Genomic DNA, 27347 nt, shown 5'->3' with positions numbered 1-27347 from the left:
TATTTCATAATTTCAATTTGCTGATTTTTAAAAAATTTATAGATGTTTTATGCTTTGAATTTGTTTTTTGCTCCTGCTGTTATCTTTAAAATTAAGAGTACCTGGTTCTGTCTCAAAATGATTTCTAAAGTTTTATTGAATTTGAGCACCTTTTCTAGATAGCAGAATTCATTTTTATGTACTGTAGCTCCTCAAGACACCTTTATATTTAGTTGGGGCCAAAATGGTCAACACAATCTTCTTGGTTTAAAATAATTATTATAGGGTATTTAATTGTACATGTTTTAGAATTTATAAATATGGCCCCTATACAGGTATTAGCTGTACTTCTGGAAAGGATTTTAGCAAGTATGTAATTGGAATATAGTCCTACACATGCAGAAGTATGTTTGCATTTAGTCAACAACAAGGTAAGACCACTTTTATTGAGATTTTAGAATGAAGAAATATGATTGTTGAAAGAACTGGGGAGAAATAAAATGAGTGAAGAGGAACATGTTGGTGTATCTGGTTTATGTCTTCATTTTTCCTGTCTTTCTTAGGGCAGAACCTTTTTGGGGAGCTTGATTTTTGAAAAGGAGATAAAAATGAGAATTAAAGCAACTTATCAAGATGGAACAGTTATTGCTCAGGCTGAGTATGGCAGTGTGGATATAGGGGAAGAGGTGGCTAAGAAAGGATTTGCAGAAAAATGCAAACTCACTTCCAGTACTAACATCTCTGAGGAAAAAAAATCAGATCCTGGTCCACTTGTCCTCAGGAACCTCAAAAGTCCCATTCCCTTGTGGGGACATAGATCAAACCAGTCAGCCTTCAGCAGGCCAAAGGGACGCTTAAGTGGGAAGTTGGCTCTTGACTTGAAGAATGAAAATGTTACAGGAAATCATATGACATTTCCAAAGTAAGACTGGTGGGATTTTTAGTCTTACTTTATTTCTTGTTTATGGTAGAAGCCCTTGTCGTAGTAGAAATCAGGGCTGATGTTTTTGAGTCCTCCAACTATGTCATTAATTTTAAGGGATGATAGTGATTATTTCTATTTTTCTTAAACATGTAGTCCTCTCTGCTTTAGCAGAAATCTTTTAATTAAAAGCCATTTTGAAAGAAGACTTATTCCTGAATTGTTTAAAATTCACATACAAACTCTTCATTTCAACTCTTTAGAATACAATTATCAAGAATAAAAATCTACTCCTAAATCTGAATTATTCAGGCAGAACCAGAATTTCAGATAAGCTTTGAAGTTTTTTTCCTTGGCTTTAAGAATATTTTAATGAGTTTTAGGGAATTACATTTCCTTTTTAATGAAAGAGAGGCTCTTTTTTCTTCCTGTGAAAACTTACTGTGGTGGAATTTGATTATTACAAAAGATGTTCACTTTTTAGGTAATTTCGAATAACAGACTTGAATCAGAAAGCCAGGTTTGATGTTTAAAAGTACCAAATCATTCATATACTACTGTATTATCATCATCCAGGCCATGATGCCATGTCTTGGATGATATAGCTATTTGTTGGGGTCTTAGCAGTGCTTTAGGAATTAAGCTGTCATATGGTGGTGGGGAGGAGGGATTGGAAGAAACTGATACTGAAGTGCTTTTTGTGGTATTTGCTGGAGTTATATTGCTATGAGGAAGTTGGAATATGGTTTCTTTGAAATTTGGGGGCATTGTTTTTGAAGTATGACTTCAGTTATAAAATCTAGTTTGCATTAAAATATTTTAAAAAATATTTTAAAATATTGAACTAGGTAAAGGTTTTAGATTAGTTTTCAAAATTAACTTTAAAATACATTATAGTATAAAAACCCCAAGATAATTTTGGATTTTGATCTCTGTCTTCCTTACGTAGTTTGGTGTTTAAAATGAGTGAATTTGTTTTTGATAGGGAAAACTTGGCTGTTGGTGACTTTAATTTAGGGTCTAATGTCAGCCTGGCAAAAATTAAGCAGGACCAGAAACTGATTGAAGAAAATGAAAAGCTTAAAACAGAGAAAGAGGTTCTTCTTGAAAGGTATACGGCATTGGAATTGAAAGTAGAACAGACTGCCCAGGAGCTACAGGTATGATATGTTCAATGGCTTAAGGTAAAGAATGACTAACTAGGAAATCTGTACATTCACTTGCTCTTGTTTGTTTAATTTTCTGTCTCCTTTCCTTTCCTTCCCTACCTCTCCCCACTCTTTATTCTCTCCTTTCTTTATATTTGTTTATAGGTGAAATTTTTTCTTACACAAAAAACTAATCATCTTTGAAGTTCATTGGATGTTTGTGAGAGTAATAATTTCACATTGGATTTCCTTTTATGTTCTTTAAAAAACTTTTAACTGTGGAAAATTTTAAACCTTTTTTAAAAGAGAGATTCCTACATATTCATCACCCAGTTTTCACAATTATTAAATACATGGGCAATCTTTATTTTAAATCTGTATCTCCTGAGTCATTTTAAAACAAATCCCATTCATAATATTTTACTGTATATACTTTAGTATGTATCTCTAATAGAAAAGAACTTCAAAAAAAGACATAACCATAATGCTGTTATACCTAATGATTAATAATTCCTTAATATCATTTAATATACAGTCAATATTCAGATTTCCCATATTATTTCATGAATGTCCTTTTTGGGTTGGTTTCTTGCAATCAGAATCCCAGTTAGGCCCATACATAAATTGCTTAATTTGCATCTTGTGTTGCTTAACAGGCTCCTTTATCTCCAAATATTTCCTTTTATGGTAGTTAGATCTCAAGGTTTGCTCAGATTCAGGGCTTTTTTTTTCCCCTCAAGAATACTGTGTGGTTTTTCAAGTATGTCGTTTTTTCTGACACCAAATATGTTATCCTAGCACTACTTCTTCAGTTCTCTAACACCAACTGGATGTCTTACAATCAATTATTGACACTAAATACTGGGAGTTATTGCAGACTCCACAAATTAGGGACTTAGTCTCATAGGACTTGACCCACCTCAGACACCAGCCACAAATCAGGTGCCAGGCTACCCCTACTTCTGCCTGGCTGACTATAAAATTGAGGGTTCCTATGACCCACCCCTATCCTCTGCCCTCAATTCAGAAATTCACTGAAACAGCTCACAGAACTCAGGAAAGTACTATACTTACTATGGTTAGCGTTTTATTATAAAGGATATAATTCAGGAACAGTCAAGTAAAATCCCCCCCATAGAGGAAGTTATGATGGGGATGGAGGTGGGGAAAGGGATAGGGAGGTCTCTTGGCCTGCCACTCTCCCTGTACATGAATTTATTCACCAGTCTGGAAGCTCTCCCAAACCTCATCATTCTGAGTTTTTTAAAATCAAGGTTTCATTCCATAGGCCTGATTAAGTCATTGACCATTGATAATTAATTTCAGTCTCAGTCTCCAATCTTTAAATTCATATGTGACATTCTTTGGGGATAATAAATCCATGATCTTGGGTTCTATCCATTATAAGTGATCCTTTAGCCAGGGACATCCTGGTAAGGGCACTTCAGGGATAAGGTCTCTTCCTCTTAGAAAACAGTCTTTTTTTGTTTTGAGATTTAATTGACAAGGAGATTAGACTAGTCACCTGCCTTTTTTTTTTTTTTTCCCTATATGGGTGTCCTGGTCCCCTTGTATGAAGAGAATAGATGGATTCAGGCCATTTACTTTACCTGTCCAAGATGTAAAGCATATCCTTCAACCCCAGAAAGTTCCTTGGTGCTTCTTTCCAGCCTGTCCTCTCTCTCCCTCTCCCTGCTCCCTGCCTAGGGAATCCACTATTCTCATTTATGTAACCATAATTTTGTTTTCCTGGTCCTGTACTTCATATAAATGGAATAATACTCTAATTTATATTGTGTTTTGTTTAGCTTCATTCACTTAAAGCATGTCTGTGAGATTTATCTATACTGTGTATATCATTTTTATTCATCTTGTTTGTTCATTTTTATTGCCAAGTGGTATTCCATTCTATCAGTATACCAGTTTATTTACTCATTCTCCTGTTCATGGGCATTGAGATTGTTTCCATTGTTTGGCCCTTATGAATAAAGCTACTGTGAATATTCTTGTAGAAGTCTTTCTGTGAATACATGGATTCACGTATCGTGGATTATAGAGATTCTTTCCTCAGCTCTATCTAGTATCCTGATCAGAAGCATTTTTCATTTCTGTCTACAGTGTTTTTGATCTCTGGCATTTCTTTTTGTTTGTTTCTTAGAATTTCTTTCTCTGCTTACATTACCTGTATGTTCTTGCATGCTGTCTCCTTTACTTATTAGAGCCCTTAGCGTATTTATCATATGTTTTAAATTTCTGGTCTGATAGTCCTAGCATTCCTGCCATATCTGAATCTGATGTTTGCTTTGTCTCTTCCAACTGTGTTTTTTGTCTTTTAATATGTCTTATAATTTTTTTTGATAGCTGGGCATGATGTACTGGGTAAAAGGAACTGCTATAAATAGGACTTTAATAATGTGATTAGGTGTGGGGAAAGGAGAAGTGTCTTATAGTCCTGAAAGACTAAGAAAGGTCTCAGTCTTTTAGTAAGCCTATGCCTTTGGAATGAATTTCACACATGCCTTTCATTTTCCCCCACTCCCTTTAGAAAGGACAGAATGGCAAAAGTGGGCTGGATTTAGATTTTTCCTTTCTCTCAAGTTAGTTAGGCAGGGATAAAACTCTAGCAGGTTAGGCTCTGTTTAGTTTCCCCTGAGGGCAGATCTTGTTAAGTATAGAATGTTCTGGCATATTTCAGAATGGTTCCTCTTTGCTACCCCTGCTGGAAGCTTGAGGGGATTTTTCTTTTATATTTACTGTGAAGACCTGGTAGAGATCCAGGAGGATAAAACTCAAAAATGTGGGGGCATCCTGATGTTGGGGTCCCCGTGGAGTTTTTAACTTTCAGTGTTGTTCACACTGAACCTTTACCAATCTGTCGATTACAGTTGTGGTTCTCTTACTCCAGACCAGTTCCCTAATAGTATGGGGGTTGCTGCTTCAGTAAGTTATGATTTGCCTTTATTTGCTTGTTTTGTCTCTCCAAAAGATCTAAGAAGAGTTGTTGATTTTTCAGTTTGTTTAACTTTTTAATTATCGTTAGAATGGACTGACTGGTGACTTTTCTTCTTACATACTGGGCTGGAAACTGGAAGTTCTTACTGTTTTCAAAGAACTGTTTTTTGGTTCTGTTGATTTTTTTTCTTTATTGTTTGTCTATTTTCTACTTTATTGATTTCTTTACTTACTGTTATATTTCCTTCTTTAAAGTTTAATTAGTTCTAGCTCCTTTAGATGGAAATTCATATCATTGTTTTATGTATGTTTTTATTCATATCATTGTTTTTATTCTTTATTCTTTTATCATGTTTAAAGATATTTCCCTTTCAGCATCACTTTATTTGTAGTCCACAAATTTTGATATGTTGTTTTTATTATTCAATCAAACATTTAAAAAAATTCCCGTGTTTTTTTTTTTAAATCATGAGCCGTTTGGAAGCGTGTTGCCTAATTTCCACATATTTGGCGATTTTTCCCCCAGTATAATTTTGTTACTGATATTTAATTTTCTTGTTATCAGAGAGCATACTCAGTATGGTTTCAGTCCTTTTACATTTACTTATATTTGTTTTATTACCCAGCATTTTGTTTAATCTTTGGAAATGTTCTGTGTACTTTTAAAAATTATGTGTATACTACAGTTGTTGAGTGGAATGTTTTATAAGTGTTAGGTCAAACTAGTTGATAGTGTTCAAGACTTTAGTATTGTGACTGATTTTCTGTTTACTTGTTCTGTCAGTTATGGAGGGAAGAGTGTTAAAATCTCCAAATGTTATTGTGCTTTTGTCTGTTTCTTCCTTTTATTCTGTCAGGTTTTACTTTGTGATTTTGAAGCTTTGTTATTAGGTGCATACACATTTAGAATTGTGTCTTCTTGATGAATTGACTCATTTGTCTTTATGAAATATCCCTATTTGTTGCTGGGAATGCTGCCTGTACTGAAGTCCACATTGCCTGATATTAATATAGCAATGTTTGCCTGGTATATATTTTTCATCCTTCAGTTTTTATCTGTCTTTATGTATCTAATAAGTGTTTCTTATAAGCAGCATATAGTTGAGTTGAAGCTTTTTCATCCAGATTGATAATCTTTCAGTATCTTTTAATTGGAGTGTTTAGCTAATCTTCAGTTAAAATAATTATTGATGTGGTTGGATTCAAGTTTGCCATCTTTTCTATTTGTCTTATTTGTTCTTGTCTTAAAAACTGTGCTAATTTTTGTCATCTGATTTCCAGCTTTTTTTTTAACAAATGGATTAAAAAGTTCAAGATATTTGAGAAACAATCTAAGCTGACAGTTCTTTTAGATTTGAGTGATTCTTTTCCTTAGTATTTTATAGTTCTCATCCACATGTAATCCATGAGCAATTAGTATTAAAAATTTGCTTTTATGGAGACTTTGCAGAGCATTAAACACATTTTCAAAGATTCAATGATTTGTTTTCCTACTTCTGTTTCTTAGATTTATATAACTTTTGGAGTAATTATCATAGCAATTACAGTGGATATAAATAGATTTAAGAACAAACATAACTGCTGCTTCATGGTCGTCCTACTCAGCAAATGGGAGCAGAAGGCCATGAGCATTCCCAAGTGTAACTTACTGATAGCTAATACACTTACTATTAGTAAGAATACATTAGCTCTGTCTTTTTATTTAACTGAAGGATTGGAGAGAATGTGAACACTGGAGAGCATGTTGTTTAAATATTGAGTAAATGTTCTGTGTTTAACTATGTAATACCCGATCTGTAGTACAATTGGAATAAAATTAATACGTCTTTATCTATCTTACTGCTCTATATATTATTTTGGATAATTATACTAGATATATCTTGAGGTACCACTCAGAATCAGAGAGTTTAATGTAGGTTGGGTCAAGGAAATGATGTTTTAGATTCTTTCATAATGCAGAATGATATCAGACTTTATCAGAAAACAAATTCTCATTGATAATTATTTGGTTTCTGAGGGAAACTTCTATTTGTCTTTTTAAAATCTAAGAATTAAGATATATAATATATGTAATTTTATTTTTATTTGGCTTCTTATTAGGATGAACTGTAAGAGTGTCTAATCTGTGTGAAGGCAGAAGACTGGAATAGATGATCTTTTTCAGACCCCAGCTAATAGGGAAATCAGTGTTTGTCATCCTGTGGCCTATTATTTTTTTACCTCTAAAATTTTAATTATGCCTAAAAATCATTTAAATAACAGTAGAAATTTAGTTTCCTATTTGGGTCTAAGATGTATTTGTTCTTTGTTTCAGCAAGAGAAAGCGACTATGATGGATTTGACTAAACATTTAGAGAGCACTCTGAAGACTCATGTAGGTACCAGAATGAAAAATCTGGCAGCTAAGGTTGAACTATTGAAAGAAATTAGGTAGGTAACAACATATTTTTAAGAAGGATTGTTTAAAACATATGCTAATCAGTTGATGCTTTGTTTATATGCCTACTATTTTTGCTTTGAAATTCAATATTTGTATTTTTATTACTTTAAAGAGGGAAACCAAAAATAGTTACTCCTGAGACAAATTTATTTATAGTGTTTTTGTCGGTGTTCTGTTGTCACTATGTGGAATGATAGTGTCCTAAAGTCATCTATGAGAATGAAGTTAAAAAATCAACACAACTTCTAAGTGGTAGTTTAATGGGAAACTACTGTGTCCTGTTGCTTTGCTTGGGGTTATTTTCAGGCTTGTACTAAAACTATAAAAATTTCAGTAATCTAGATTATTATACTCTGTCTAAAGAAAAAGTCATTTTCATAGGGTTAGAAGAAAAGTGATTGTCGTGTAGTCAGAAGAGAAGAAATTGGTTAGCAAGCCTTGTGCAGAGTTTATTCAGCATATCTCAGACTCTGTATATGAATGATGTAGGTATTTTACTTTATAGAGGATTGCTTTATTGTTGGTTAGGGATAATTTTTCACCCTTTTCTGGAATGTGGAAAAAATAGTTCTCAAAACAACCTGGTTCTTTTTTTTGTGCTGTATATACAACTTAAGCCAGTAATTCATTTTCTCACAGACTTTGAAACACTAAGAAGATGTCCTGAATTAATACTGCATGTTGTTTTTTTGTCCAGTGGAAATTTATGTTCTCCAGTATAAATCTGTCAGTTGGCATCTGGTTTATAAATCTCTAAATAGTTTGAGTAACTTGGTCTCTCTAGAACTTAATCAGCTTTTAATGCCCTACCAAAAATCCGAGTGACTACACTGGCAAAGCTGTGAGAAAGACTTTGGATCAAAACAGTTGAATTTATTTTAATTGATATTTGAGGAAATAATGCACTACTAGAATGGTGACAGTCTAGTTGGAAGCTCGAAAAAAGAATATAATGGGCCTTGTTGGTTTTGCTAGTTGGCCTTTCTGATTGCTTTGTTTTTTGGTTTTTTTTTTTTAAACTCTGCAGATGTTAGTTTGCTTTTATTAGGGTACAAGGACTTGGTAAGCAAGATTGGCTTAAGTATCAAAATTTTAAAGAAGTATTTACAAATCTAATTTGATACCATTTTAAAATTCTGCAGGCTTTTTTTCCCCTACCTTTTTGTTAAATGGAGATACTGGGGTTTGAAGCCAGGATCTCATGCATGCATGCACTCTAACTCTAAGCTATATCCTTCCCCACTCTGCAGACTTTTGAATTGTCTTTTTATATAAAGGCTTTTGGAAAAAAATTTAATTTTTTTCTCAAATATATTTTTAATTAAAAGTTTGTATCAGAGTTATTTATGAGTTTATATAATTTTAAAAAGTACTTCTTCATAGTCAGTGTTGTAAATAGTAAGTTTAGACCATTACTATCTAAATGTAATTTTTTTCTCATACCATCTTAAAATTTCTTGATCTTTTCCTTTTTGCTATTTAAAAAAAAATAGACGTGTCAATATCAGCGTTCGTTTTGGAAATGACCTTTCGAATGCTATACAAGTGTTGGAAGAAGACTGCTTTACTACCCCAGCTTCTTTGAATGAATTAGAGCTAATTTGGGCAGAATACAGTCTGGCTCAGGAGAAGATTCAAACTTGTCAGAATATGGTGGGTCAAGAATTTTTCCTTCTTATAATTTTTATCTGTTAAACATAAGGAGATACTACTTTCAAGAAAGTAGGACTGCAGATATTGTAACAGTACTTTATATGAAATCTTCAACTTTTACAGTGTCTTCATATTAATAATTTGATTTCTTTTATTGCCTTGTAAGAAAGATGGGTAGGTAAGTAGTGATTTTGCATAAAGGGTTAATAAATTCTTTTTCCCCTTTTGCATGAGAATTTGACCTCTCTCTGTTTCCTTGGTAATTTGATAAAATGACATTTCAATCATGTTACTGGCAACATTGTTTAGGTAAATAAAACCCCTAATTTGGTAATTTGTATCTGGACTGGGCTGAGCATACCCCTTGAGGGGCCCTGGAAGCTATGCTTTATAAGAGATAGTGGCTTTCGAGGGGCATAAGTCTTGTAAACCAGTGTGGCTCCCACACCTGCTAATGTGGATCTTGTCTTCTGGTCTTAGTAGGGTGTTTTGTGCTGCAGTATAGGACTCTGCCTTACTATTGAATGCTATCTAAGTCATCCATTTTTGAGAGGAGATGATTTGTAGGTTGGCGAGGGGCATAAAGAATGGAATATTTCATGTGAATTCCTTATTAATGTAGGTACAAGTGTATTTATCTCTTCTTGGAATTTTCTTTATTTTTTGTATGAACTCAGTAGAGCGCCTTATTTTTCATATAAAGATATTTGGCGCATCAGTCATAGCTTTTCTTAGTACCTTGGAGCACTATACTTGTGTTTGGAGTTGTCCCATCTTAAGTATTGGTGATTTCTGTCTCTGGGGATTGTATCTTGAAGTCTTATACCCTCTTCATACCTACGTTGGCAAGCTGGCAGCCTAACTGGTTCTGAATGAGAAAAATAAACAGGTTAGCTAGCCTTCGGAAATGCCAGGAACGTTTATTTTGGAGAAGGTATTAGGTTTGAGTTACTTTACATATTAGACCTTAAGTGGTGGCTTCTGTTTATGGAAGGAAAAAATTGACAGAAGTAATAGTTTTTGGATCTCGGTGAAACACAGGCAGCATTACAGGTAGTTTATACATTTTTTTTTTACTAACTTTTAAAATGGGCATTTTTGCTCCTCAGGAAACTGAGGCCCCCAGGGTTTAAGGAAATTGCTCAAGATTGATTATATAGTCCTAAATGTTAATTGGAATTTGAACCCAGGTATGTCTGATTACAAAGTGCATTCTATTTCCATTTAAACTGTACTGCCAACTTCGTCATGACTTCATCATGTATTTTCATGTCATAGGATTAAAAGATGAAAAAGAACTGCTTTTTAACTTTTTTTTTTTTTTTTGTCTTTTGAGCATAGGAAAGTGATTCAGGACAGAGGGAGGGGGCTTAATGTGTCTCTAGGACTTGATATTCCAGTAGAACAAATGTGTTTTTTTTAAAAAGCACATACTTATATTTGCTACTGCTGATCTTTTAGGACTTAATTTAGGCTTCACTGCCCTAAAGTTTATTTGACAGATAGAAGAGTGGATTATTGGATAAATACAGAGTCATAATTGTCACTCAAGTAAATCTGTCATTTTATTTTCCTTATTGTACTTAATTTGGATCTTAGTGTTATTTTCATTTATGAATATTTTGCATAGTTACTTAACTTGATTGCCATGTGTACTTTTGGTGAAAGAGATTCTTTTCTTTTGTCTTTATAACTAGTTATGAAGTGGTCTAGTCAAGCTTACCCAAAAAAGAATATTCTAAAATTCAAGCTGTTAAGTGTATGTGTCAGATGCTGTTATAGGTAGTGGATGCACAAATTTGTTTAAGACATGGTCCTGTCTCTATGTCTTCCTTGGGTATGGGATGGATACATGGATAATTCTAATATAGTTTGGTAAGTACTGTAGTAGAGATAATGCATAGAATTCTTGAATATCTCTCATATCTATTTCCAAACATAGCTTCTCGGGTGAATTGGAGATTTTATCCTGGTGGAGATTAACTGAATCTTGAAGGATAAGTAGCTGAAGGAATTGAGGATGGGATGGAACTAGGAAGGAGGCAGTGTGTAATTAATAATAGGCACCTGTATAATTTCCTTAAGAGAAGCAAAAATTTTGTTGCTGCAGATATAATTGGAAAAAATAAAGATTAGTGGAGCAGGATTAATGAATTTAAATCTTAATTCAAATTAAGGGAAAGAAAGTTCTTTGTCAGTTTGGTGATCTAAGGAGAGATGTGTTTGTCCTAAATGTTACTGTATTTGGAGAATGTAATGTTAAATTTTACTAATTTTAAGAGGTTAGTCTTTTTCATAGAGGTCAGTGTGTTAAATTATAAATTAAAGTTGATTATTCTTTTTTCCTTCCTCCAGAACGAAGGGACTGTTTTGATTGCCAAAAGAAATGAAGTGCAACAGAAGCTGTATGTGGCAGTAGAAGCTTTTATTCTGGAAGTAGATGAGTTACCTCTTACTAAACGCTTGAAAACATTGCAGGTTAGAATTTTTAAAAATATTAAATATACATTAAAAGATATTTATCATTTGAGAGGTGAAATTAGCATTTATCTTTAGACTTCAGATAGTACTGATGGCTGCAAAAGTTTTTATTTTCTTTGATGAATCTTAGTTTCTTTTTTATGGAGTTAAATTTTTATATAAATATATTTGATATATTTATGTATATATGTGTATCTATCTTACAAACAAGGTAAAATGGTCAGGCACATCAGGCTTTCTAGAGCAGCATTCACTGGGAAAACTCACGGAGACAGTAACAGTAGCAGGCAGGTGAGTCCCTGTTGCCCATTGCTTTCTAGCAGAAAATCTAGTAAAGCCTTATGTCAGAGTTGGGAGGAGGGACCCTGATTCTTGAGTTACAGGGCTTTTAAGATCCATGGTCTGGGAACAGAGTACAGTAGCTATATGATGTTGTTGAACCTTGTCTTCATCTAAGAAATGACTAATTTGGAGTGAATGAGTGAGGCAGTGTTGTCATTCCACCTAAATACGTTAATATTTCTACTTAGATCTTAAGTCCTTTAATGATGTTTAAAATGTTTCTCTTTAAGGCCTCATGCATTTTCCTTCATTTAACTCTAAGATATTTATACTTTTGGTTACTCTTGCGGATGTTACCTTACTTTCCATTTCCTAGTTATTTTTGGTGATATAGAGGGATACTGTTGATTTTTAAATATTGACACCTCTTCGGCAATGCTGCTGAATTCTCTTTTAGTTTTTGTCAGTTGATATGAGCTTTCTGTGTGGTTGAACATTTGAACACAATAACCCTCTTCTACTCTTACTTTTTAAATATATCTTTGAATTTTTAGTGCTTTGGTCAGTATCTTTAGTAATTATTTTGGACTTTAGAGAATAAGCTTGCTAGAGAGTTGGTGAAAAGAATATTTAGGGACATCTGGGTACTGTCTTTTTCAGTCTACCTGGATGAAGATGTAGTTTTCATGATACTGTGTATGGTTCAGGAACCATTGGAACCCTGATTTGAAACATTTTCTTAAATGGAATTGCATAAATAGTATGCTATTTATTACAGAATGGTGAAGTAAGCTTTGCGTATAAGAGGGCAGAGATGTAAGAATTCACCTCTCTGCAATGCAACTTTTACTTTACCCTGTAAAGGTTTATTTCTTCTCCTTAACTGTTAGAAAACAGAGCTAAAGGGTCTGCAACTAAGATCATTTTTAAAGCTTTCTTTTTGAAGTTTAGTCTTAAAAGACTTTTTGCCAAGTGTCTCCCTTTCTGCTGTCCCCTTGATCACCAGATTATTCTTTAAACTTCTCTTTATTTTGCTGAAAAATAGTTTGATTTTTATTTATACTCTTTAAGTACTTAAGAAATGTAACTTATACTTCGATAATGGAGGTCATAGGAGTGAAGCTTCATGATTTTTGGTTTTCTCAGCCTTTATTGAGACTTTTTTTGACTTTATTGAGCCTACAATACATGGTAAATTTTTCATGACTGTTCCTTATAAGTTCAAAAAGAAAGTATATTCTAGGTTTTCTTGGTATGCTGTTTCTGACATATAGCTATTATTTTAAGTTTTAATGTTCTATATTTTTGCTTAGTTTTTTATCTGATCAGTCTGTCAGTTTTGAGATATTTTTATTATATATTCTAGTTAATACGTTGTTATATATTGTAGTTCTTTAATTTGTTCAAAATATTTCAATACTGTATTGCTAAGTGTTAATGAGTTCATGATTGTTAACGAATTTTAAACTGTGTTTTTAAAAAAAATCATTATGTAATACTATTTTTCCCTTAAAATGATTTGGGATAAAATTTTACTTTTGTTTCTTTTTAAAATTCTTATCCCACCTGTCTTTTTGGTTAATATTTGATTTGTGTGTTTTTTTTTTCTCCTTTTATTTTAAATGTCTCTCTTAGACAACACACTAATGGATCATTTTTAAAAAGAATTAATCTGCTTTTTGATGGGTAACTTAGTTGATTTATATATTTATAATTACTGCTTTATTAGAATTTATTTCTGTGATTATTTTGTGTTTATCATGGTTTCTTTTTTCCCCCTCCTTTTCTACCTTCTACCCCTAGTATCTTAGAACAGTCTCACTCACCTCACTTGCCTTTTATATGTCATCTGTCTGTATGTCCCTCCCCAAACCACCTAACCAAATAGCCACACTTGTTGTCTAGGATTTTGGTCACAGATTGTTACAGATATTGTATATGATAACTCAGTGAAGTAACACACTTTAGAGTTATTTTCTCAGTCTTATTTCATAAGTTGTTGGGTATCTTTTCGTTTATTCTGTGTGCTGGAGTACTTTTTCTGAGAGTGCTTTCAAAGAGGGCTTTGTGTGGTTGACTTTTGAGATATTAAATGTCTCACAGGTTATCTTATTTAAATAGTTTAAACATTTAAGCTCTTTGCACAGTTGTTTAGTTGGCTATAAAATATTATGTCCAAAGGTCATTTTCCCTTAAGACATTTGATGGTAATAATCCATTGTTTTCTTATTTCTGTAGTTGTTGATATGAGTCTGATTTTGGTTCTTTTTTCTTTGATCTTTTTCCACCCTGGAAGCTTTCACATTTTCTCTTGACTTTGTTCCTAAATTGTACTAAAACATTTGTTTAGATTTAATCTGAGTCAATTCAGTTTGAGGTTGTATATCTTTAAGTCTAGGAAATATTTGATAATTATTTCTTAAGATACTGTTCCCCCTCCCCCTTCTTACCTCATTTACTTTTTCTCTCATTCTGGAACTTTTCTAGATGGATATTTAAACTTACATTGTCTGTGTATTTTAATTGTTCATCCATCTTTTTTCTATCCTTTTATCCCTTTCTGTGTCTTTTTTGAGGGATCCTTGACTTAACGACCTAGTCACTAACTGGTTTTCTAGCTGTATTTCTTCTGTCCCTTAACCAATCCACTGTGTTCTTTGTTTCAAAAATTATTTCTTTCTTACCTAAAAATTTTAGTTGGTTATTATTTATAACTACTTGGTTTTTCTTAATGTTCATATTCTTTATTTTTTTGAGAATATTTATTATGCTTATTTTGAGTTCTTGCTGTTATCTGGGCTACTGCTTTTGCTTCTTTTTTATAAGATGGCTTTGTTTGTCATATTTCTTTCAGAGTGCTTGTATTTTTCACTCGTTTCATCCTCCTGTGTACTTCCCGTCAAGATCTCATATTCTCTTGAAGAACAATAAACTTTCTTAGTGTACTATTGTGTATGTATGTGATAAGGTGGTAGAGGGACCTAGGCAGGGGTGAAGGCTTGGACCATAACTTCAGAGACTTTAGGTGGGTTTAGGGAATAGGATGAGGTTGTTTCTCAGAACTTCTAGGGTTGCAGTCTGGGCTCAACTACTTCCTGTTGGCTTCTCTTCTAGATGATCTTCCTTTTCTGAGGACCTCCCGGTCCCTCTGCCCCAGCTTTTGTTCTTTTCCAGGGGCTGCCACCCTTAGGTGTAAATGCTACCGGGTATTCAGGGAAAAGGGAAGAAAAGAGAATGCTTGGTCAGCTCTTTTCTTTACTGGTTATCAAGTTTTGCCTCATCTAGGTTCATTAGCTGTTGTTGTGTAAACCCACTGCCTCTTGCTTGTGCTGCTGCTTTCCTGCCCAGTGTGAGGGAGAGGGAAGGGCATATGAAGAAAGCTGTCTTTTCCCTCAGGTTATTCTCTGCTGTGGTACAGGTCTTCTCCCACTTGCAGTGATTGTATTCATTCAGTGCTAAGCACCAGTCATCCTCTTTGTTTCCAAGGGTTTCTCAGAGTTTTGTGATAACAATTTCTGGAATCTATTAAGTTTTCCTCTTATCTCTGTGACATTTCTAGAGTCTGATTGATAGAGCCATCAATCTCTCTTGTCTCTTTCAGTCCTTTTCAGAAATACTTTTAAGTGCATGTATATGCTCAGTGTCTTTCCTTAATTGGAATTATTTCTGTATTTTGATGTGTTTATTTTTATTTAGCAATAACTCTTAGAAACTTCCATGTTAGGGCAAAACAGTAGCGATTCTTAAAGTCAGAGAAATGAGGGTAATTTCTACTTAATTAAAAATCTAAGTATAAAGAATTTGTAATCTTTATTCACTTAACGAACTTGTACTATTATAGTCCAAATAAATCACCTTCTAGGTAGTTTTATGCTTTTATGCCTAATTATTCTAAGTTTTATTTATAAAATGCTCAAAGATAAGGATTCAACATACTACTTCTTTGTCTCTTAGATTCGAATATGGTGCTTGAATCCTAATCTAAAGTTAATAAACTTTAATAAACAGAAATATCTCTCGGCAGGATTTGTCAGCCTCTTTAGAAGCAGTATATGGACAGGCCAAAGGGACAGACTCTGAAGAAATACTTCAGAAATTTTATGACTGGAAGTGTAATAAAAGAGAGGAATTCACCAATGTTAGAAGTGAAACAGAGGTTTCTCTACAACATCTTACAGCGTGGTTCCAGAGTACCTTAAAGGTAACAAGAGCTGTTGCCTGGTGGTGTCATAGCATAAAGCAGGGAACATATATTTTTCAACTTCCCACATGTAATTTACCTCTTTTCTGAGAGAGAGACAGAGAGAAAGAGAGAGAGTGAGAGAGAGAGAGAGAAAACATGAATGAGAATGCTGGGATGGAAAAGTGAGAGATTTACATAGTTATGTTCTCTGTTTAGGGTGTACAGCAATAGGATTGAAAACAACTTAAATTAAGCTATAGATGTAAGATAGTATCAGTGGAGTTTATACTAGTGTAGTGTATGTTTTATAGCTGTAGTGTAGAGATAAGGGTATATGCCTTAGAGGGTAGACAGCTTTCCTCTTTTTTTCTTTTTGGTTTCTTTTTTAGCAAGACATACTTTTTAAATTGAAGTATAATTTACAATTTGTCAATTTCTGATGTACAGCATAATGTTTTAGTCATACACATATATACATATATTCATTTTCATATACTTTTTCATTATAGGTTACTACAAGATATTGAATATAGTTCCCTGTGCTATACAGAAGAAACTTCTTTATTTTATAAAGACTTTTTTTTTTAACGTTAGTTGGCTAACTAATGTTAACTAACTTCATGCTTAAAATGATGTGTGGTAGTGTTTATTTAGGTCTTTTAAGTTTTAGTTATCTTCAGTATCTTAAAGATACCTAAAATAATTGGGGATTATTAGTCTCAATTGATATTAGATATTAGAAAAGATGTTTTGTATATAATTTTTTTTAGTTCTTATTTATTATTGTGAAAACACCATGTAATTTCCCAAAAGGCTTGGGGGCATGTGGTTGGTTTTGTATAGTGTACTCAAAACCCTAATTAAATTTTGCCTTGTTTCTCTTATTGATTCTCTATTCTGTTTGCTTTACAACTTCCTGAGCTCTTGCAGGGGCACCCATGGTGGTATTTATCTTTCTATGTGAGAGATTTCCAAATAAACATTTCTAGCTTTGTTTTGGAAAAAATACCTTTAATCTTCATCTACTTCTAGAGCTCTTCATTTTTAGTATTTCCTTATGTATACATTAATATAACTAAGTTATTTCTTTGTCTTTTTTTGCTTTGATCATAATTGTCTTTCTGTTTAGGTTGGTTAGCTGTTACCCTTTTCTTTCATTTCCATAACTGTTTCTCATACCTAGATCTTCATAATCACAAATCTGAATCTCTGAAATCAAAGTGACTGCTTGTGACCTTTATGTTCTGTATTACAGTTTGGGCCTCTGATTTTATTCTGTTTAACACCTTATTATAAAGTCTATTTCCTGATAGATAGTACCTTAATTTTCCTAATGAGAAGGAAACTATTGGGGCTTCATCTTTAACTTTTAATCTTCAGATTCCTAAATGCTTGTGGGTCATCAGTAAGTACCAGGTGTAACCATACCCCCTTCCTTACGCAAAGGCTGACATTGTCTGCCCACTACCTGCCAAATTTAAAGTTGCCACCTGAGTAGTCAAGGTTGTTTACTGGTTTTGGTCACATGGCCTCTTTTACAATGCCCCCAGAACATCTTGGTCTTATTCCTGATTTTTCTCATGCTTTTCCACTGTATTGCCCTCTCATCTCTCTTAGCCGTTAATTACCTTAATAGAAATCTGCTTTTTCTTTAGGTGTGTGATGTGTGTATATCTTTTCATTTCTGGTGCCTGAGTTTTATGAGGGCAGTATTTTATCTTTCTTGTGTTTATTTCCCCCACATTGCCCAATTCATAGGCTAATGCCCTACTCCAAGTATAAGGACACAACATTAATTGAAGTAATTAAATGAGATACTTCATATTTCTGTTTTTGCAAATGAGGCCTTTGATCTATCTGTGGAAGAATCACTGACTGAAGACACAATTGATAATATTGATGAAATCCTAGAGAAGACTGAGTCAAGTGTCTGCAAAGAGCTGGAGATATCTCTGATTGTGAGTATTGATATTCTTTATTATTGCTTCCTTTGAAGCAAAATGATTTTACCTGCTAGTTTGAGTGTGTTAAGACTGGTCTTAGCTTTCCTCTTAAAGGTCTGTTTGAAATGTAACAGTGTCAAGTTATAATCCAAACACAATGAGAAGTCTTATTCTTCCACAGGGTGATATTTCTATTTTAATAAGATATTTCACATTAAAAAATAATAAAATCTAATGCTTAATTCCAGGAAAAAAACTCCTCTATCAGCTTTCTGTAGCATTTGATTCTTGAGTCCATCATACCCAGTGACTATAAGATAAGATTCTTTAGAGTTTGAGAACACTTGAAATAATAGCTGAGAGAACTCTTGGAAGTGGATACACAAGATTGACTAATAGCTCCCTTCCCCTGCTGTATATATTGTCTATTGCTGTGTGAAGTTAAAAATTAGTATAGCTCCTCAAGAGTACTTTCTAATGTTAGTATTGCTTACTGGGACTCTCCCAGTTTTTCAGGCTGCTTATCAAAATATCAGTGGTTCTCTGTTTTGCTTGTTTTTACCTTTTGTGATTTTATTTAGATTGGCGTTAAAAAAATACAGACTCATTGCTGTATTTCCCAGTGTCAGATAGTCCTTATTTAGCTGATTTTTTTCAGGCTTGATTATAGAAGTGGTTGTTAATAGATGATTTCTAAAACTAATTTGAAGTGTTGAAGTTTCATATATTGTTTAGTTCTTATATTTAGTGTTGTCGTATCCCTGATTTCCTTTAACACTATACTCCAGATAGCTTTAACAATAATAATGTTATGGGAATAAAATTTCCCATATGAATATTTTTGACATCAATCTCTCTTTTCTCTAGAAAAAGATTTATGTTTAAGAAATATTCTGGGGAAGGCAGTAGCTCAGTGGTAGAGCATGTGCTCAGCATGCACGAGGTCCTGGGTTCAATCCCCAGTACCTCCATTAAAACAAAAACAAAAACAAAAACAACATTAAGAAATATTCTGATATAGATACAGAAATTTGTTGAAGGTATCATTTTGAAGTTTATTCGTTGTTACTGAAGGTTTGAACTATTTTGAATACTCCTTTTTATATAATTCTATGTGTGTAATTTCGCTTAGGAACAAGGTGCTGCAGACAAGGAGATTATTTCAAATACATATAGTCAAGTTCTACAAAAGATCCGTTCAGAAGAAAGGCTTATTGCCTCAGTACAGTCCAAGTACAAGGACAGTGTTGAGGTTGGATTATGCTTTATATTATTGGTCTTATATATTGATGCTTTGAATTTTTAATACTTTAATTTCTACCAAGTAGTTTAATATCCAGTGTGTAAATTATTTATTATTGCTAAAAAGACACTATAGCCATTGTTAGCTGGTATATAATTAAATTCACCCTATCATGGAAATGATAATTTCATTAATGTAAGTATATTGAGATTTTTTTGTTTTAAATTTTTGATTTTATCATGTTCTTTGAAACATAACTTTTATCATTTTCTTTCTGTCAAGACAAGTTTATAGCAGAAAATTTGCTTTATACAGTAAGATAAGAAGAAGAAATAGACATTAATTATAATCCCCTTAGCCTAAGAGATACTTCCTGCTAGTTTCAGAGTATTTCCTTTTTGGATGGTGACTTACATGTATGTATGAATGTTAGGTGCATTGCATCATTTTGTAAGCTGTTTTGAAAATATTTTCTTCATCTAATGATGTATTATGAACATTTTCCCATAAGATTAATGGTTCATTTTGAGTGACTGAAACATCATTTCTGCATAGATATACAGTGTTACTTAACCTTTCATCTGTATTAGATGTTAAGGTTACTTCTGTATTTTTAAATTATAAATAACACTGTATGTAATCTTTGTACATAATTTTGTGTGTATTTTGTGTGTGTATTTCCTCAAAGAGATGTCTAAAAATTGTGAATTACTAAGTCAAAAGGAATGTTCTTAAAACTTGATACATATTGTCAGACCACTTTTGGGAAAAGTAATTTCAATTTACATCCTTACTAGAAATTCCAGTTTGCATTCTCTGTAGCAAAGCGCATCTCACTGTGTGTCTCAGCTTAAAATATTTCTTACCTTTGCTCCTTTGACTGCTGGAATGAATATTCTTCTAAATAGATATGTGGATAATTAAGAAGTTAGTGGGTAGAATTGGCTTCTTGAAAATTGTACAATTTCTTATTTCAGTCTGAACTCAGTAAAATGCTAGTTGAATATAGATAAATAGTAAGTGGTCAAAAAGTGACTGTTCAATAAATATTGTTGTCTTCATGTTGAAAATATAACAATTCTTTCTCTCTTAGTTTAAGAAGCAGATTACTGAATATTTAAATAAGAGCCTCAATGTGGATCATTTGCTGTCCATTAAAAAAACACTGAAAAGCTTAAAGGCTCGACTGAGATGGAAATTGGTTGAAAAGAATAATTTGGAAGAAGTAAGGAAACGGTTCTTACTGAACTTCATATGTAGCTCATTTTACTTGGGCTCTGCTTCATGAAAGTAATGTATAAAAAAATTATTCACATTTTGTTTTATATATTTTATCTTATTTTCCTCTATGTTTGTAAATTTTATAATACATGTTTATTATATACAAGCCTACCTCATGCTGCAAGTTGATGGAGTACTCTACCAAAGTAGAATTTGGTCATAAAGTACTTTAAAGATCGTGATGTCTTTTGTTAACCCTCTTTTTAAGAGCTGGACGTACTATTTCTTGCAAATATTTTAAGTTGTTTTCATGTTATAATAGAACTGGAAGAATTAGGACACTTTAAACTGGACTAACCTTCTTCTTTAGGCTTGAAACTTTGTGAATAAACTGGTAATTTTTTGTGTTCCCTTAAGGATTTGATTAATATATAAAAGGGATTTACATTATATCTTAATCTAACTTGAATTAGCTTTCTTCATCTTTGGAGCATTTAAGCATGGAGTGGAGCTAATTTAATAGTTTAACTTTGAAAACATGTACCTTTTAAGATGGCTTATTTATTATCATTAGAGTTTTATAGAGCCTTTGTGGGTCGTCCATTGTCTTTCCTCTAGTAGACATGCCACACATTTACTAATTTTTAAAAAATAAAATCTTATGTAGAAAACAATTCCAGGGAATTTAATTGCATTCTGGTTCCTATTCTTGACATTTACTTTATGGTGGCAGTCGATCATCTTAGAGAAAATCTACAGCAAATTAAGAGACAAGAAAAATCTATGTAATTTATTTTATGACTTTATTTTATAATTTCTTTTTGTAGGTTTTGGCAAAGTCAGTGTTAGAATATACTAATAAATGTTAATTTGACCAGTGCTATGAGGTTCTGTTATATGCTAGGTATAGAGGATACATAGAAATCAGACAGACTGATTTGCTGTAGAACTTCCATTAATTCTTAATAAGAAGACTTGTTTTCAATCTGCTTTAATAAGCTAGTAAGATCACTTTTTTCTTTCTGATTGAAGTCTGATGACCATGATGAAGCTGAGATTGAGAAAATAAAACAAGAAGTAACTCAATTGCGCAGTAGTGTCTTTCAGGAAATTTATCATGAGCAGGAGGAATATGTAAGTGTTTGATTCTTTGAAATTTTCAATTAGTTTTTACTCTAGAAATTGAATTCAGATATCCATTTTATGAAGTGGACTATAATCACAAGGCTAGAGATTATATTGGCATTATGTTGGCATAGTAATGTTTATGTGAATTTAGAAAGTAGTTTCTGATGACAAAAAATTCATAACCATTGTACCAAATATGAAAATTACAGAAAATTACAAAGAAGAAGAAACATCACCTATAACTTTTCCGACTCAGTGGTGACAGTAGGATAATCACATTTAACTTTTGACTTAACTTTCTATTGGTCTTCTTTCTGCTTGTTTTTGTAAGAATTGAGATTATAGTACAAACACACTTTTGCATATTGCTTGTTTTCTGTTTAACATAAAGCCTAATGATTTGTTCCTTTATTAAAATCTACCTGAATATCATTTTAGCATAAAACAGCAATGAAAACATTAATGGGCACCATAATTTACTTGAAGAATGTAACAAAATAAAACTACTTGCTTTGGGGGAAAGTTACACCTTTAAGTCTCCATTCTACCACTAATTTTTGTGGCTTTGGGAGAGTCAGTGAGGATATTTTCTCTTTGAAATGGAAAGAATATTGTAGTTTATGTTTCAGGGATGTTATGGGAAAGAAGTAAGATAAGAAACAGTGCTCTGAAAATAAAAATACCAAGAAAATATTAGGCATTTTAAGTGTTATGCATTATTCAGCAACCTTATCTGACTTTGTGTACTTCATTGTTCACCTTATGAACCTTGGATAAAATAGCTGTTTCCCAAGAACTTGATAATTGTCTAGAAGTTTTACTGAATAAACATGATAAATGACTTTTCTAAGGATTCTCAGTTTCCACATTTGCTTCACAGTAGCTTTTGTAGAGCTGCTTGTTTATTTTTTCTCTCAGGACTTTTATGATTTTTTTCTTCCTAAATGAAACAGCCATTATTTTAAAATAGTGACAATTTTATGATACAGATTAGTTTTTCATCACACTTTTTCATTTTAGCTTGGAAATGAGTGTAGACTTTGACCTTAGGCAAGATTTTTGTGCATATATATATATATATATATATATATATATATATATAGCAAGCTAAAAATTGGTAATCAAGTTTTTCTTCTGTTAGTAAGATGGTAGTTTAGATCCAAGATGACTCTTGGTTTTCATTTGGTATTTCTTGTAGTGGAATCAATGATTATATACTCTATGAGATTGTGTATCTTGTTAGATTATATATCTTGTTAGATAAATAATAAGGGAGATAATAACGTGACAGTTGAATATACATTGAACTATAATAATGAAGATATTTTTTAAATTTAGGAGAAGCTGAATAGTTTGGTGCAGAAATGGTTCCCTGAGCTTCCTCTGCTTCATCCTGAAATAGGGTTACTTAAGTACATGGTAAGCTTTTTTTCCTCTGTGAATTACTACTCTGCAGAGAGTATTGAAAAGTGATGATGTTAAAATTCTGTGTCAGTGTTAAGTTAATAATATCCTTACTATAATAACATCCATGATGAATGATTTCTTGGTATTATTAGAACTTTTCCTCAAGACTGTCTTTAATGCTTGCAATCTATTTTTAGATTTTTATATTAATTTTCATGTTTTTCTATGTTTTCCCTTTTCCTTATACCCACTCATTATATTGCATGGAACTTATTTGAATTACAGGTGTTTATTTTTTTTGAAATGGTAAAGCAGTTTTAGCTGCTATTCCAAGAGTTAGAATGAAAGCAGGACACTGATAGTCATGAGGAATTTAAACAGAATGTATTTTTTAAGTTAAAGTAGGCTGGGAAGAGAATTCCAGAGAACCTGGTTAAGGTAGAGCTGCTGATGTGGGTATGGTTTTCTAGGCAGACAGGATCCAAAGCCTAGGAGATCAGTGTATTAGACAGAAGGACAGTATGGAGCAGGTAAACTCTGGCTTCTAGCAGATTCTGGTAGCTCTGTGTTTTATATTCCCTGCTACGAATGAGGGACTAGATGAGATATTTATTCTTTAACGTTGTCATTAGTCCATGATAATAGTGTAAATATAGTACAGAAAGGGATGTTCAAATAGGCTTGTGAACTTATAAATGTGTAAGACTAAAGTCCCTTAAATTGTTAAAGCAGTTACTGTATAATCTTTCCAGATTAGACTTTAAAATAATGTGGGATTTTCCTTGCAGTTATTTAACTCTTGCTTAGAGACTGTCTCTTGTAGGATGGGTGAGTAAATATATGGTGCTATATAGGACTTGAAAATTTATTAAGAAAATATGCTAATCTGTTTCATTGTGGAAGATTATAAAAGGTTTTGAGTCATGGCTTATGGATGCCTTTAATTATTTTGAGATGTTTAACCATTATGTATACTTAGGAAACCCCTGTAGGGTTTGTGTGTTTGTGTGTGTGTGTGTGTGTGTGTGTATGTGTATGATTATATATTGTGGATTACTTATATAAAATATGTGTATATTGTATATATGATTATGTATGTAGATTACTTAAATATACTGACAATGCTTAAAAAAAGAATCAGAAAATAGTTTCACAACTCCTCTTACTAAAACTATACTGTCTTAAAACTTAGCTTGATTTAAAATATTGATAGTCAGGTTTTAGTGCAAAAATTACTCCTTTTTAAAAAGTAGCAGAAATATTTAGTAGAAAAATATTTGAAAGCCATTTTCGCTTTTGAGGATTCCACTTCAAACAGAGGCAGAGGTGTTAGAAGTCTAAAAATTATGACTTCTGTGAATTCTTGTTCCCATTATACAACCACCTTTTTGTTTGTCACATGAAATTTTCCAAGTAAACATCAGGATTCCTTGGAAGCATGTCTGGTTAATCCCAGTCATTTTCAGGATGTGTTACAGAGCTATAGCAGTGATTAAATGTATGGTGATTACATTCTGGGTGGAAGGAGTTCAAGAGCCAGGAACTAGAAAAAGTATGAAACTTTAAATATTTTTATTTTATTGATATCTCCAATAGAGTTGATTATTTCCAACTCATCTAATAGTATGTAATTAATTGTATTGATTATTTAAAAGTGCTGGATTGCTTGGATTCTTCAACTGTAACAAAAACTTGTACCTAGAACTCTGGTGGTCTTCTTACTATGAGCTTGGAAAGGGATCTTCTTGATGCTGAGCCCATGAAGGAACTTAGCAGCAAGCGTCCTTTGGTATGTTCTGAGGTTGACGGGCAGATAATTCTTTTAAAGGTAAGTCTAAGTTATTTGGACTTGTGGGAGAGTCAAAAGTATAAAGGGAAGTGGTGGTGTGACTTTTCAGGAAAGTAAAGACCCATGTTTGTTTTCTAAATTACATGATGATTATGCTTCCAGTTTGATTGCCAGAACTAATTTTGAATTTAAAATTTCCCTCATTTCCCTAAATAATATATGTCTTTAATAGGATATACTTGCTTTCTTTTTTCAGGTGAACTTACTACATTCTAGCCAAGAGCCTTTTACATTCTTGTTTTTCTTACATTTCTCTTTAAAATCTCAGCTGTTTTGCCAACACCATGTTCTATTCTTTGATTTCTTCTCTTCACTGACCTTGGGAACTGCTAATCATGATAATAGGATAATTAATTTGGCCTTAGTGGCTACATGTTGTAAAATGTATATTAAGTTGCAGGTAGAATTGCTTCTTTCTATTATTCAAAGCAGATAGAAAAAGTACTTATACAATTAAAAATAAATTTAGATATATTTTAACTTACGTAAAAATCCAAGTTGTTAGGTTGGAATGATGTATAATTAGAGATTTTTAATCTTGGATTTACCATTGCCTCTTTTTTTGGTTCAAGGGCTATTCTGTGGATGTTGACACAGAAGCCAGGGTAATTCAGAGAGCAGCCGCCTATCACAGAGCTTGGAGAGAAGCTAAAAAAGAGTCTGGGTTACTACCATTGATGTTCCTATTTTTGTGTAAGGTAAAGTTTTATGACAGTCTCTTGTAGGAAACATTTTATGTAAAGTAAGTTTTAGCTCCAAACTTTAGGGAAGTAATTTATTCCTTTTTTAAATTGAAGTGTATATTTGGTTTATAATATTATGTTAGTTTTAGGTGTACAATTTAGTGATTCAGTGTTTTTGGAAATTATATTCCATTATTGGTAGTTATAAGATAATTGGTATAATTCCCCATGCTATACAGTAAATCATTGTTGCCTATCTATTTTATATATAATCGTTTGTATCTGTGAATCCTATACCCCTAATTTGTCCCTCCCACCTTCCCTTTCCTCTTTGGTAACCAGAAGTTTGTTTTCTATGTCAGTGAGTCTGTTTTGTATATACATTAATTTGTATTATTTTTTTAGATTCCACATATAAAGTGATACCATATAGTATTTGTCTTCCTCTGTCTGACTTATTTCACTAAGCATAATATTCTCTAGGTCCATTGCCATTGCTGCAAATGTCAGTGTTTCATTCTTTTTAATGACTGAGTAATATTCCATTGTATATAAATATACCATATCTTCTTAACCCAGTCATCTGTTGCTCAGTGTTTGGGTTGCTTCCATGTCATGGCTATTGTTAAATAGTGCTGCTGAGAACATTGGGGTGCATGGTATCTTTTAGAGTAAGTGTTTTCATTTTTTTTTCTGTATATATACCCAGGAGTGGAATTGCTGAATCATATGGTAGTTCAATTTTTACTTTTTAGGGAATCTCCAAACTGTTTTCCATAGTGGCTTCATCAATTTACATTCCTACCAACAGTGTACGAAGGTTCCCTTTTCTCCACATCCTCTCTAAAATTTGTTATTTGTAGATATTTTGAAAATAGCTGTTCTGACAGGTGTGAGGTGATATCATATTGTGGTTTTGATTTGTATTTCTGTAATAATAAACGATGTTGAACATCTTTTCATGTATGTGCCTGTTAGCCATCTGTATGTCTTTGGAAAAATGTGTATTCAAGTCTTTTGCTCATTTTTGATTGAATTATTTCTTTTTTTCTGGATATTGAGTTGTATGAACTGTCTGTGTATTTTGCATATTAACCCCTTGTCAGTCACATCATTTGCAAATATCTTCTCTCATTTTGTAGGTTGTCTTTTCATTTTGTTGATGCTTTCCATTGCCGTGCAAAAGCTTTTAAGTTTAGACAGTCTCTTTAATAAGTAGTGCTGGGAAAGCTGGACAGCCACATGTAAAAGAAAGGAATTAGAATATTACCTCACACCATATACAAAAATACACTCAAAGTGGTTTAAAGACCTAAATGTAAGACATGAAAGTATAAAACTCTTAGGAGAGAACATAGGTGAAACACTCTTTGACATAAATCATAGCAGTATTTTCTTGGATCAGTCTCTCAAGGCAAAAGAAATAAAAGCAAAAATAAATAGGACCTAATTAAACTTAAAGGCTTTTGCACAGTGGAGAAATAATTCATTCCTTTTTATATAAAGAAAAATTATCTTGTATAATCACTGCATACTAAAAATATATTGAAGAATTTTTCACTTTGAGTCTTATTCTCTGTTTTGCTTCTCAGTCTGATCCTATGGCTTATCTGATGGTTCCATACTATCCTAGGGCAAACCTGAGTGCTGTTCAAGCCAGTATGCCTTTAACTTCACAAGTAAGTAAGAAACTTTATTTCCTTGGATGTATTAAATGAGAAAATAACACCTAAAATTTATTGAGGGCATATTACATGTTTTATACAATACACAATTTTGACTCATTCTATTTAATTGCCACATCATCCCTGTGACATGAGTTATCCCATTATA

At 32.7% G+C, this 27347-nt stretch overlaps 1 protein-coding gene across 4 annotated transcripts in view; it reads left to right on the top strand.

Annotated features, from left to right (window-relative positions):
* Nucleotides 1–27347, top strand: part of STK31 (serine/threonine kinase 31) — a 65596-nt gene that overhangs the window by 17783 nt on the left and 20466 nt on the right. For 3 of the 4 annotated variants that reach the window (XM_072964826.1, XM_031674114.2, XM_072964825.1), the window contains exons 7-20: nt 543–901; nt 1887–2061; nt 7316–7431; nt 8935–9094; nt 11450–11572; nt 15882–16058; nt 17885–17998; nt 19116–19235; nt 20320–20451; nt 21480–21581; nt 22914–22994; nt 24685–24810; nt 25404–25529; nt 27107–27193. In XM_072964826.1, the coding sequence (XP_072820927.1) occupies nt 543–901; nt 1887–2061; nt 7316–7431; nt 8935–9094; nt 11450–11572; nt 15882–16058; nt 17885–17998; nt 19116–19235; nt 20320–20451; nt 21480–21581; nt 22914–22994; nt 24685–24810; nt 25404–25529; nt 27107–27193 (1998 nt within the window). The remainder of the gene's footprint in view (nt 1–542; nt 902–1886; nt 2062–7315; nt 7432–8934; nt 9095–11449; nt 11573–15881; nt 16059–17884; nt 17999–19115; nt 19236–20319; nt 20452–21479; nt 21582–22913; nt 22995–24684; nt 24811–25403; nt 25530–27106; nt 27194–27347) is intronic. The other variant, XM_072964828.1, reaches the window with a different exon arrangement.

This window comes from Vicugna pacos, chromosome 7 (genome assembly GCF_048564905.1).
Source record: "Vicugna pacos chromosome 7, VicPac4, whole genome shotgun sequence".
Taxonomy (NCBI): domain Eukaryota; kingdom Metazoa; phylum Chordata; class Mammalia; order Artiodactyla; family Camelidae; genus Vicugna; species Vicugna pacos.
This window is presented reverse-complemented; position numbering and strand designations above follow the sequence as displayed.